The sequence below is a fragment of the Chlorocebus sabaeus genome, chromosome 15, assembly GCF_047675955.1.
Source record: "Chlorocebus sabaeus isolate Y175 chromosome 15, mChlSab1.0.hap1, whole genome shotgun sequence".
In the NCBI taxonomy this organism is placed as follows: Eukaryota; Metazoa; Chordata; class Mammalia; order Primates; family Cercopithecidae; genus Chlorocebus; species Chlorocebus sabaeus.
Window position 1 is genome coordinate 55,751,383 of NC_132918.1, and position 13,706 is coordinate 55,765,088.

The 13,706-nt window shown below is 43.8% G+C and overlaps 1 protein-coding gene across 1 annotated transcript in view; it reads right to left on the reverse strand.

Annotated features, from left to right (window-relative positions):
- The window catches only part of EPHB1 (EPH receptor B1), a 453,280-nt gene that overhangs the window by 50,347 nt on the left and 389,227 nt on the right, over positions 1-13,706 (reverse strand). The window contains exons 11-12 of the mRNA XM_073023598.1: positions 9,533-9,780; positions 1,813-2,028 (exon numbers count right to left, since the gene is read on the reverse strand). Of these exons, the coding sequence (XP_072879699.1) occupies positions 1,813-2,028; positions 9,533-9,780 (464 nt within the window). The remainder of the gene's footprint in view (positions 1-1,812; positions 2,029-9,532; positions 9,781-13,706) is intronic.

Genomic DNA, 13,706 nt, shown 5'->3' on the forward strand with positions numbered 1-13,706 from the left:
CTTAGCCAGCAAAGCCTAAAATATTTATTAGACAGCCCTTTGAGAAAAACTTTACCAATCCCTGCCTCAGGGGAATTTTAGTTTATTTTTTATTCTGTTTTTTAAATTTTACTTTAAGTTCTGGAATACATGTGCAGAACATGCAGGTGTGTAACATAGGTATACGTGTGCCACGGTGGTTTGCTGTACCTATCAACCCATCATCTAGGTTTTAAGCCCTGAATGCATTAGGAATTTGTCCTAATGCTCTCCCTCCCTTTGCCCCTCACCTGCTGACAAGCCCTGGTGTGTGATGTTCCTCTCCCTGTGTCCATGTGTTCTCGTTGTTCAACTCCCACTTATGAGTGAGAACATGTAGTGATTGGTTTTCCATTCCTGTGTTAGTTTGCTAAGAATGATGGTTTCCAGCTTCATCCATGTCCCTGCAAAGGACATGAACTCGTTCTTTTTTATGGCTCCATAGTATTCCATGGTGTATATGTGCCACATATACAGTCTTTATCCAGTCTATCATTGATGAGCATTTGGGTTGGTTCTAAGTCTTTGCTATTGTAAATAGTGCTGCAAAAAACATATGTGTGCAGGTGTCTTTATAGTAGAATGATTTATAAACCTTTGGATATATACCCAGTAAAGGATTGCTGGGTCAAATGGTATTTCTGGTTCTAGATCCGTGAGGAATCACAACACTGTCTTCCACAATGGTTGAACTAATTTACACTCCCACTAACAATGTAAAAGCATTCCTATTTCTCCACAGCCTCACCAGCATCTGTTGTTTCCTGACTTTTTAATGACTGCCATTCTAACTGGCATTTCCTTTTACTTCTCTGTATTGTTTTGATTTTTGTAATAATCATGCATTACTTTTGCAGGTTTAAAGAGGATGGACAGGTAGATAGGTAAGCAGGTAGATCAGTCACTTTAGGGGCTGTTGAAATGGATGTAAGGAGACAAAAGGAAACCAGGGACACCAGTTAGGAAGCCACTGTAACAATCCAGGTGAAAGGGAATAGTGCTTTGGAATAGATTGGGGGAAGCAGAGATGGAGACAGAGGGATAGATTTTTTGGTACCCTATGGGGGTCGCTGAGGGATTGAAAATAGATGGACACAGAAGGAAACCAAAGATCATTCCTAGGTTTCATCTTTTAGTTAAGTGGTGCCAACTACTGAGATGGAGGGACTAGGGAGAGGATATTGGAGAGTAAATCCCAAGCTCTATTTTGGGCTTGTTAAAGTTCTAAATGAAATTGTGTGAACTAAGCAGTTGGATATAGATGATTAGTGCTGCTCAGAATGTAGAGGGGGAGGCTGAGCAGGAAATACAAGTTTAAGAGTACTCATCGTGTAGACGGTACTTAAAGCTATTTGGAAGCAATACAGAGAGAAGAGAGAAGGGGATCAAGAGTCTACCTGGTGACACAGTGCCCAACCCAGCTGCAGATCAAAGGCCTCATGCATGCCTGGGGTCTGCTCTCTGCTGACAGATGCCTCTGGTGCCACTGTCTACCTGCTTGGATTCCCTCAAATCATCTGTTCCAAAATTTCCTCTTCCCAAGGAACACTATAGCTTCATAATAGACACTATCCCTTCCTCACAGTCCAAGCCCAAATGCTTGCTTTCTTGCTTGAACAACCAGCTACTATGACTTCTCCTGGCTGGATAGTCCTCCTGGCATCTTGGTCTCTCAGTGGAGAGCTCAGTAGAGATCCCATTCCCTCCCAGTGTGCTCTGCCATAGTTCCCAGCCACGTAGAGTCCCCTTTCACTCATGCCATGCTTCTACTTGAGAATGCCAAGAAGGACTCACCAAGGAGCTGGTGTAGGTGGGATCTGAGGTGTCATCCTGGAGGTAGCGGGAGAGGCCAAAGTCGGACACCTTGCACACCAGGTTACTGTTGACCAGAATGTTCCTAGCAGCCAGGTCCCGGTGCACATAATTCATCTCGGCCAGGTACTTCATGCCAGCAGCGATGCCCCTGAGCATACCCACAAGCTGGATCACGGTGAACTGCCCATCATTTTGCTGTAATAAGACATAGAGGGCATTGGGATCAAGACGGGCTTTAGTGGTTAAGCAGAGGGAGAGATGCTGTGGCCCTCCTGCTTGTCAGCTTCCATCTGCTCCAGGCCGAACCACATACTGCATCCTCCTGCCTCCCCCACTCCCATCCCCCATCCCTCTCCATGAATGCTTTGTTCTCTTCTCCTTGCCAAGCCCTGTCAATTTTGTCTCCAAATTACATCTGAAACCCATCTACTTCTTTCCATCTCCACTGCCGCCAGTCCAACCAAGTCGCTGCCATCCATCACCTATAACAGCCTCCTTGCCTGCCCCCCAATCCATTCTCTCCAGCCAGAGCCATCTTTCTAAGACATAAATCAGGCCATGTCAGTCCCTAGCTTAAAAATATCTAATAGCCTCCCATTGCATTAAGGAAAATCTCCAAACTCCTTAGCATGGTCCACGAGACCGCCTGGGATCAGCTACTGCCTTACCTTAGGCCACCATACCCATCACTAATGTACTAAAGCCACAGTGACTGGCACCCTTTCTTCTTTTCCAAGACAAACTCTTCCTGACTTAGGGCCCTTAACATGTGCTATTTCCTCTGTTTTCCCTCCAACAATTGACATCTACTCGCCCTTCAGTTCTCCGCTTAAATATCACTCTCTTAGAGCGGGAACCCTTTAACTACTCCCCTCCCTCAAATATGACTAGCACTTTCTGATGACAACGTTTAGTGCATGCTCTTAGTCGTCTTCTTAGCACATATCACAAGTTTTAATCGTGTGCGTGTATCTGTCTATCTGTCTGTCTCTGCTGATTGATTTTATACTCTTTGAGGACAAGAACTCTGTCTTCTTTGGTCACCATAGTATTATCAGTGCTGTAAACTTTAAGGTACATAGAAAATCTTAATACACATAAGTTGAATGAATGATGAACACATCTTTTCCTCTTTCCAAAATCAAGCATATAAAGCACCTTCTCTGGGTATTCCCAGGGCTTTCAGCCTTTAGACTGGTATAACCACACCTTCCTCATAGGGACCATGGGTCAGGAGAACTTCATGGACAGCGTCTGGCACAGGGAACTCTCCTAGTGAATGGGAGCTGTTGCTGCTCTTCTTCATGGCAACCTGCAGTGCTGCCCTCTCTCCCATCATTTGTGGGCTCAGAGTTTCTTGGGTGGATGCCCTCCCTCTGTTAGACAACAGATTCTTCAGTGAATAAAACAGTGTCTTCCTCCTATCTCCCCAAAGCTCCTGGGTCTCGACTTTGCACACACCAGTTAAATCAGTAGACCCTAGGCTATACTGCCAAGAACATATTTTCCCATCTAGTCCAGCCCCAAATGCTCCCCAAAGGGCTGAGAATTATGTTCTATAAGTAGAGCACAGCCTAGTCATTAGAATGCTCTGACTGGAGGAGAGGTGGAAGCAGGACACCTGGGGTCTACTCTGTGTTTACTGCTAAACACAGGTACTTGACAAGACAACCATGACCTGCGTCCCAGAGTCCTTATGTGAAATCCAGAAAGCATAGACAATGAGAAGAGCTCCCATCATTGAGTATCTACTGTATGCAAGATGTTACACAGTGCACTCACATGCATATGCTACTGCAAAAGCATTTCTATGCAAAAATAAGCAAGGAAAAATAAAAGACCTATTATAAAAATACTCTACTTATGAGCAACAACAACAACAATCAAAAAGTCTAACAATGATTGCATGAATTGTTGGAAACTCTGTTCCTCATGCAAGATTGCAAGCCTGGATCTATGTTCTGGGGGTTATGCTCCTTGATCAATTGAAGGAATAGAGCAAATTGACTTTCTCCCCTCCTGGAGATGTCTGCCAGTAGAAGGGCCCCCAAACACACTGTGTTTGACACACTCCAAGTTCCAGGCTATTTCTAACTCTAACCTTAACCACCTCCCAACCTGCCCAGGAGAAGGGATGTATGCTTTCTCCACAACAGATTCTTTTAAGCAACTCAAAAAGAAAGTATAGAGCTACTTTTTGGAAACTCTGACTGGTTTTCAGCACATTGCCCATCTGTGAGAGCTGGATGTGTAGTGAGTGATGCGGATCTTCCTTCTCACTAATACACTTCAATCAGCACCTTCTCAAGAAGTTAGCTGGGCTGTTGCTAGCACAAAGTATTTTCTCCAAGTAGGTCTCTGTGGATTTGCCTCTTCAGAAAGTTGTCATGCAATTTCTGTATATTACAGAGGTGTATCTCAGCCACAAGTCACATGGCTTGTATTTTTTCAATTCAGTCTATTATTTCCTCTCTGTAGGTGTAGGCAACAGTGTCTACACATACGGAATGTCTCCCTAAAAAAGATGGCATGTGGGGAGAGCACTGGGGTGGCTTAAACAACTTTGAGAAGAGTAATGTTGAAAGCGCATACAGCAATGTGTTTACGTTTTTGCTTTGTCGTTTAAGTCTTCTTAGAGCTTATTTATTATATGATTTGTTTTAAAATTTAGATTAGTCATCCGTATAGTTTCTTGGGTCAATAAAGACCAAGAAATGATTAAAGGTCCAGGCTTTGGAACCAGCCGACCTGATTTGGATCCAGGCTCTGCAGCTTAGTGGTTGTGTGGGCTTGGGCAAGTTATTTAACCTGCAGAGCAGTTATTTCCACACCTATAACATAAGAACATAGTGTCCACTCTTCATAGGGTTCTGGTGAGACTAGAAGAGATAACACGTATGAAAGGCCCTAGCTCAGTGCCTTGTGGGCCCTAAGATGGTAGCAGTGATCCCTGCTAATATCAGCAGAGCCTTAGTAACAACTCACAATTCAGTTCCCGTGTACCTCAGATGTGCATGGTGAGAGAGACTGAGGACACCTGGGACCAGAACTCTGGTTCTTATGGCTTCCTGGGTGTGTGGGGGAAACATCCTGGGATCATTGTTCTTGGGGAGCCCAGTACTCAGCACATGCTGAGCTCATTAGGTAACAGATAGGCATCTGTAATTGTAGTAGATGGTTGGGACCTAATGATGCAGGCCTAAACTTTGGATCAATTAGTCACAAATGTGGGTAGCATCCGTCACTTGACTTTTGAATGGCAAATAATACTTTACATGTTTTGATATGTTTTGATCCTTAAAATCAGCCCTGTGCAGTAGGCAAGGCAGGCAATATTATATTGTTTTCACAGACAACATAAAGGAGGTCCAGAAAATGTGTGTGATCAGCCTTAAATCACGGTGTGGTTTTGAGTTATACCAGTAATCAAAGTTCAGAATGGTAAATCACTTCTCCACTGACAGCCCATCTCTGATCAAATGGTAATGGTGGCCTCAAATGCTGTGTGGAGAAAAACGCTGTGCATCAGCTTTGCAGGGAGAAGAACCATGATGGATTAGTGATGCTAGTCTTATCTGGGTCTTCTAACTCCTGTCCCGTGCTTTTGCCATTGGAATGTGCTCACTCTGCAACGGGCAACATATTTTCTTTAGAATCTTCAAGAGAACCACATATCAAGATAGGTAGGGTCATGTCTGTTGAATTTGTAACCTTGGTGAAATTTAAAGATAAAAACATATTAAGATTTTTCTGGCATGTTTAACTGTTACATGCTCAGTTGATTGGTATAATTCTCCAAAAAGAACTTCCAGAGATATGAACAGTAGCATTCAAAGATGAACAAGACACACACACACACACACACACACACACACAAACTGATTTCTTGGTGACTTTGGGAAAGAACCTGGCTCCATGCTGAGCACACAGTAAAAGCATAGCACAGAGAAGAAATACAGGTCTAGGTGAGGTGATTTAAACCTTCCTCCCTTCATGAAGTGCTTTCTGCTGAAATTGCTTTTCTGCAAATGCACCGAAGCCACTTGCTGGTCCTTATATTAGACAGGAAGGATTTAGGTATTTCAACTTTCATTGACGAATCCACTTCAGGAAATGAAATCCTTATTTGATTTGTTCAAAGAAAATGAATCATAGATTTTTTCTAACTGAAAGGGACCTTTCGAGTTCACCTAGCTCAATGCCTTTAGTTTATAAATTGGGAAATTGAGTTAACAGGTTTGCTCCAGGTCACAGGGTGACTCACAGCAGAAGCCAAAGCAGAACCTTGGTCTCAGGACTTCCAATCTGGTGTTCTCTTAGTGATTTCTGGGTTGTTATCTTCTAGCTGCAGCCCATGAATGAGCTTCTCTGATGAGAAATGTCCCTATTCGACATTACTCAGTGACTTTCAAGAGTCTTCCAGTTATGATTATCTGTGGAAGAACCAGCAGCAACCGCAAAGCCAAGCTTTAGGCAAGAAGGCCTTATGGAGCATGTCAAGAACCATGTTAACTAAACCATGGGATACTGGCCACAGCTTCAGGAATTGTTCCTAATATTAGGGAAGAGCCACCAGGTTGAAGCCCTTGAATTTGAGTGTCAAGAAGGAAAAATTCAATTATGGATTTGTATGCTATATAATCCACAGCACAATAATTTTTAGAAAATTAGTAATAATGAACCATCTACTGAATGTGTGGTTGAAGCATAATGGTATCTCTCACATGCTGACTCAGGGCTAGAACTGTAGCCACTCTCCAAAGACGCTATGACCAGGGGGAAAGGAGAAGTTGGAGGGGAGGAAACAGTTGCAGAAATTGAGGACTAATCCTTTTCCTTTCTTCTCTGAGTAGGGATCCTAAAATTATCCTACTTCCCAGAAGATGGACCCTGTAGAACTGAACTGATGACCTATTTTTCGATTTTATCAAGCAGCAGATACGTCAATTAATGTTGCTATGCTCCAGGGTTCGGTAGTAAGGCTGAAATTAGATTTATAGATTACCTGCCTCCATGCAGTGTGAGGAGTCAGAAACGCTTCATTTCCCTCTCTCCTCCTGGCACTGCCTGCTCCCACCACTCCTTTCTTACCATGCCTGCTCCTCTGTTTTCCCGTGCTCCTCTCTTGCCCCCAGGTTTTCTTCCCCTGCAAGCTCAGCTCATCATCATGAGAAATGCTGGTGTCCAACATGCCTCCGTGACCTGGGCCCCAAATGAAAACAGACCCTAGGAAGAACAGCAGTGTAGGGTTTTGATTTTCTGCAGGCTCCTGAGAATGAATCTCCCTGTTCTCCCGCATACTCTAGTGAAGGAGTGTGATCACAGTCCCCAAATCAAGCAGTGGCTCTCTCTGAAGTCCAATCAGTTGACTGGTAGGAAATAAATGACTCCCAAAAGGGTCTTGACAGTGGTTCCAGAAAATGCTTTTCCTTCTCACATTGCCTTTTATTCAAGTTTATTCAGCTTTGTTAATTCAACTGTCTTCATGAGATCGCTGATCATAAATGAATGTCCCCAGGAAAGCATAGACAATGCCTTGCACTGACATGAGAGGTGTGGCAGCAAGGACAGTGAGAGATAATGTACACACAGGATGACTGGAGCTCTCATGCCACTCCCTAGCATTTTTGTTTGAGAAACAATTTTTCAGTCAACTAGCATTTACCAGGTGTGCACTGTGTTAGGTATTGGAGTTTCCAAATACAAAGCATGACCCCATACCCTCAAAGAGGCTGTCCTAGGGAAGGTGCAAGGGCCCAATAATCTGCATCAGTTGTTCCCCATCCCTGCACCCCCAGAAAAACAAACGCCACTACTGCCTAGTGACCCAGACTGGGCAAAAAGCATGTTCCTGTTGTACAAAGGTAGCTTCAGTAGTGTACTTCTAGACAAGTGCCTCAGCTACCCTTCCACACTACAGCCCCTAAGCTCTGTTTCTGAGTGCTGGAGCTACCATGTAGGGGTTGATAAATTACCAAACAGGTCCACACTTACTCTGGCCTTCATATACACTATTTTTGCTGTTCCATCAGCCTACCTGCCTGCTTCTTGCTTGTCTGACAAATTCCTCTTCTCTAATCTCAGATAAATTCTTCCCCCTCTTTGAAGCCTCCCCTAGATTCTCCAGGGAGATTTAAGAACTTCTCCACTTACTACATCTGTACTTAACTCATGGGGGAAAAAGTATAAGACAGGCAAATGATTGCTAGAAGCGTTGGGCACTAGCAGGAGTAGGGACTACATTGGTGGCAGGCGGTACTCTCTAAGATGAACATAACAAAAGCTCCCAGCTATCATGTGTAAGAAGACATTGAGTTGATGTCCCTTCATCAAAATGTGGGGCCTGTTTTCTCCCCTTGTATCTGGGCCTGTCACTATGTTGGAAATGACACTATGTGGCTTCCTAGCCTGGGTCACAAAAGTAACACAGATTGCCCATTCTTCTCTTGGGATGCTTTTTCTTGAGACTCAGCTTGCTCTAAGGCAGTCCAAGCAGGCCACCTAGAAAGGTGGCAGCTGACACTCAGCATTGACCACCTAATATATGAATGAAGGAGGCTTCAGACAACTCTAAGCCTCAGCCCTTGAGCTACTGCAACTGACTCCACATGGATCAGAGGTGTCCCTCCCAAACCTTGCCCAGATTGCAGATTCATGATCTAAATAAATTGTTGTTGTGCTAAGGCACTGAGGTCTTGGGGATGATTTGTTATGTAGCATTAGAGCAAGGTTTCCTTTATCTCTATAGGCACAGCATCCAGAATAGGGCCTGGCCAGAGCAGTGATCCCAGCAATGTGTCCATGACTGACCCTTTAATCTGCAGCCACAGCTATTGTGTGGTTGCTTTGGTAATGTAGCCAGCTACTGGGTATCACCCTGAAGTTCCTGCTTAGAAGGCTCTGCCCATTCTTTGATGCTGCCCACTGGACCCTCTGCTCTCAGTTTCTGCTTCCTGGCTGAAGCTATCAGCTTCCACTCCCCAGACATCAGCATCATGGCCATTCTTACTCATCCTTCCTCTAGGTGCTCAGTGATAGCCTACGGAAATGAAAACGGTTTCACTGTGGGCCTGGCTCCACTTTGGGCATATTCTGACAATGATCTTTTACAGGTCTCCCAGCCAAAGGCCTTCAGCAACTCCCTACTTCTGCTGCAAGTTGGTTGGGAATCTTCACCAACCATAGAAATACCCATGGATGCTTGTGACACAGCCTTCCCCTTCCCTACCCAGAAGTGCCTCCTCAGAGGGCAGGTGGCCCAGGCATCAGAAAATGGCAACCTGTTTTACTTCTGAACCTGTAAATGCAGAGAGCAGTCTGGGAGGTGGCTGTGCTGGTGAAAGGCAGAGATGGCCACGGCTGTCTGCATGAATCACACAGGGCTATGCAGCAGCCAAAAGTCTCTTCAATCTCTGTGATTCATGCAGATGCCAATGGCCATTCTTTGCCCCTCTCTATTCATTTTATTCATCCAACAAGCATTTGTCAATGCCCTACTCCATGCCATCCTCCTCCTGAGGATCCCACAAGCACTGTTTTGTTCTCTTCTTTCAGCAACAAATCTCTGCTAACATCTTCAATGCCCATTCACACTGGATCAGGCGATTCCTGAATGGCAGGTTGTACTCATGGAACCCCTCTCCGCAGCCACCACTCGCCTGCATCCAAGTGCATCATCAAACCCCTGAGTTGCTCTTACCCTGAGGAAAGAATCCAATGCACCATTCTCCATGAACTCTGTGATGATCATGACAGGCCGACTCTTGGTGACCACACCCTCCAGGCGAATGATGTTGGGATGGTCGAACTGGCCCATGATGCTTGCCTCACTCAGAAAGTCCCGACGCTGCTTCTCCGAGTACCCTGCCTTCAGGGTCTTGATGGCCACATAGATTTCTCTCTTGCCTGGCAGTTTCAAACGCCCCTTGTACACTTCTCCAAACTCCCCTGCAACAGCAAAAATGCCATTAATATCCTCTTCCTTCTCAGTCTGTGGAACCAAGAGGGAAGACATCCAATGGAGAACAATGGTGCTCCAAGTGGAATTGTGATTAAAGTGGCGGGAATTGAAACAGTCTTCTCTCATTGTAACTATATTGTTTTGGCTGTGACCAGTTCATGGCAAACACAAAAGGATTACTAAAGTACATGCCTTACCTTGATACTTAGAAAGAGTTTGGGTAACTAAAATGGAATTTCAGGATATATATGAGTTTGTTTCTCCCCACACTTAATTTTTCCATTGTGTCCCAGCTGAATAATGGAAATGAAATAGTCAGTTTCACTTTGGCAGGATCATGATTCATTTTGAGCAGATCCTGGTGCAAGAACATTCAGGGGATGGGGACATGTTCAGATACCTTGGCCCTCTGAATGAGATGTATACTGTTTGTGTTCCTACACTGCTGGGAGACCATTTGTGTTTACTGGGTGCCCCAGAAAACAGACACTGAGGAGTTAAGAAGGGAAGAGGTTCACTTGTGAAAGACAAAAGTGAGAGGAAGCAGGATTGGGCAGACAGCCCAAGATCACCATGCAGACCTGATGAAATCCCAGCTAACCCAAAAGGGAGAGCCAGAGCAAAGTTCCTATTGCAGAAGCAGCCCGGCCCTCACATCCCTGCCATGCTCAGTCACTGGCTGGGGGCTGCTGGGAAGAGCTGGGCCTCTGCAGGAAAGCCGGGGCCGACCCTGAAGGGGCTGCAGCTGGAGGCTATCAGCTAACTGCACTTTTGGCAGATGAACACCAAGTTATTTCTCCAAACAGGCATGAGCTGCACACCTCCATGCATGCCACAACATTGAAACATTTTCACAGTAAAGTCACCAACAGTAAAAACAATTGTGGTGACACTACTTCATAGCTGCCTAAAAAAAAACTGTTGAATCCTGTTTAACATGCTTTCAAAAGTTATTTTATGATTTAACTTGGCTTGGTAACTTCCAATTCTTTCATGTGAAGCAGTTAAGTGTCTACTTGTAAGTGCAGCAGAAGAAACATGGCTTTCTGCTGGGAAAACTTTCTCTCTCACTTTCCGATTCTGGAAGAAAATGATGGAGCAAACTGAGCAATCAGAGAAATTACTCGCCATATTAGAAAGGCAAGTTAACATTGCTCCTGTGATTCATTTGGGAGTTCCTTTTGTTTTCTTGCTGCAAAAAAAGATTGGAAGGAAGCTGTATGAAAGGACTATTATGTAAAACTGCTCCAGAGTCAACAGAACTTGATAGAAACTGGGGCTGGAGTAGAGGTTGGTTAAGAACCATTAGGAAGATTTCAACATGGACCTAACACTCAGATAAATATCATTTACAACACTATTTGTTTTGGGGGGCTGTTCTTTTTCGTTCCTCCCATCCTTCCTCCCTTTCTCTCTCTCCCTCCCTCCTCCCTCCCTCCTCCCTCCCTCCTCCTTTCCTTCCTTCCTTCCTTCCTCTCCTATATATATATATATATATATTTTTTTTTTTTTTTTTGAGACAGGGTCTCACTATGTTGCTCATGCTATACTTGAGCTCCTGGGCTAAGCAATCATCTTGCCTCAGCCTCCTGAATAGGTGGGACTACAGGTATGCACCACTGCACGTGGCTGCAACACTGGTTTTCACATTGAATCATATGCTCTTTTGGTGAACTGCTGGATGTCAGACCAAGTCTCATGCATGTTTGTAGCCTGCACCTCCACTCCACTGTGGTGCTTGGCACATAGCAGACATGCCAGTAAAAGTTGTTGTATCATATTTTTTATTATATGTTTAGCTTTTGCCTTGCTCACTCTTGGGTTGCGAACTGTTGAAGATTCTTATCTCTGCTTTATCCAGAAGTAGAAGTACCAGTATTTGAATTTGTATGTTAAAAATATATTTACTGCAGCATCATCTTCTATAGACAAACACCACAACAGCTTAACTTATTTAGTAATTAAAATGAGTAAAATTTAAAGAAAAGTACTAGACAATACAGACCTGTCACATACATGTGTGTGTATATAAGTGTGTGTATATATTTGTGGATATATGTATATATGTGTCTAGATATATGTATGCATGTATATATGTAGCATATATATGTATGCATGTAGATACGTAGCATATATATAGCATATATGTATGCTATATATATACAACTATGAGCTAAATGAACATAAATTACATATTTGATAAGTATACTAATGGAAGAATATTAGTATTTCTTCCTTGTTGCCATAATAATGGGCTCTATTTTCTTTTAGAAAAAAGCCAGAGTTGATGGTTGAGGGTAAAGGTGTGTTAATATTTCTTTGTGGAGGAGACAGTACACAAACATGTATTTATTAACCACCTACTATGTGCCAGGAACTGTGCTAGGCACTTTGTGTGACTTATTCAATCTTCACAACACTCCTGGGAGGTAGGTATTACTATGGCCATTTAAATAATAAGGAAACTGAGGCACTAGGAAAACATGTCCCACACAGGTGGGAGTCACAGCCAGGGTTGTTGTCCATACCCATCTCTTCCTGCCATACTGCCTCTAGATAGCTATGTTTCAGTTAGCAGGGCCATGGGGAATAAAGCTACATAGATATGAAGTTATAGTTCAGGGACCATCATGCCCCAAATATGCAGGTCCAAACAAGTCATATATAGTGACTATCACAGCAACTCAATATCCAGGGGAGAGCAAAAGAAGTCATACTGTTTCATAGGCAGATGTCCTTCATGTAAGCCTCCTGCCTGGGAGCTGGGTGGCATCAGAATATTTGGAAGTCAGTGTATTTATCAGTTTCTACCTATCAACATGTGGAGTTTGAAAAAGTGCTCCAAGTGAATCTGATGTCCCCCACAACACACAAAAAGACTCCAGTTGAGAACTTCTGTTCTACCTCAGTAGTTCTCAAAGCTGGCTGCCCACTGGAATCACCTGAAGAGACTTACAGAGTCCAGAGGCCTGGGCCTTACCTCAGAGATTCTGACGAATTGGTCTGGGTACAGCCTGCACATTGACCTATTTAAAAGCTGCCCAAAGGATTGGATACATAATTTGCAGAGCATGGTGCAAAGTAAAAGTGCAGGACTCCTTGTTCAAAGATGTGACCACAGAGCAATATACCAAGTGCAGGTCTTTCTGAACATCGGGCCCTGTGCAAATGCACCGGTCACAGGTCCATGAAGCCAGGCCTGGCTGCCCAGTGATACTGACATGTCGCTCAGGCTGAAAACCATAGGCTTACACCAGCCAAGCACTTTTCAAGTGAATTAGTGAACTGCCAAAAGCCATGGCATTCCTGAAATTTATCTCTGTACTTCTGAATACTTTTGAAAGCAAAGCACACATATAGGCTGCCTCATACTGCACAGGGCCTGGCACACAGTGTGGACTTAATAAATGTGAGAGGAGAGAAAGAAGAAAAGAAGGAAGGAAGAAATCAATGAAGATGTATAGGACAGTATGAACCAAACTACTTTCCTAATTGGGAAATGTTATTTAATTTTTAATCTTTGTGACTGGTCTTCAAGTCTAAAAACTCAAACAGTTTTTAAAAATTATAAAATACAAACATGCCTTCTTTGGGTAGGGCATGGTGGACTTTGTGATTGGTTACCTTCGTGGTCATGGTGTCACTGCTCTCAGAAATCTGCTCTGCAGTGACTTAAAGAATGGAAATTCTGTAAAAAGAACTCCTTTTCTATCTGGCAAAGAAGTGTCTTCATAGTCTCCAAGCCAGGAGGTTTTCAAAGCACCAACTGCAAAGGATGTCACTTAATATCTAATCCTCACTAGGAGATTATGTTCTCCCCTGTAATTAAGTAGCCCCCTGAGTGCAGCTGGGAGGAAAATTGGTAGTGAGTGGAGGAAGAAGTTCCATGCTACACCCAAACCACACCTGAGGC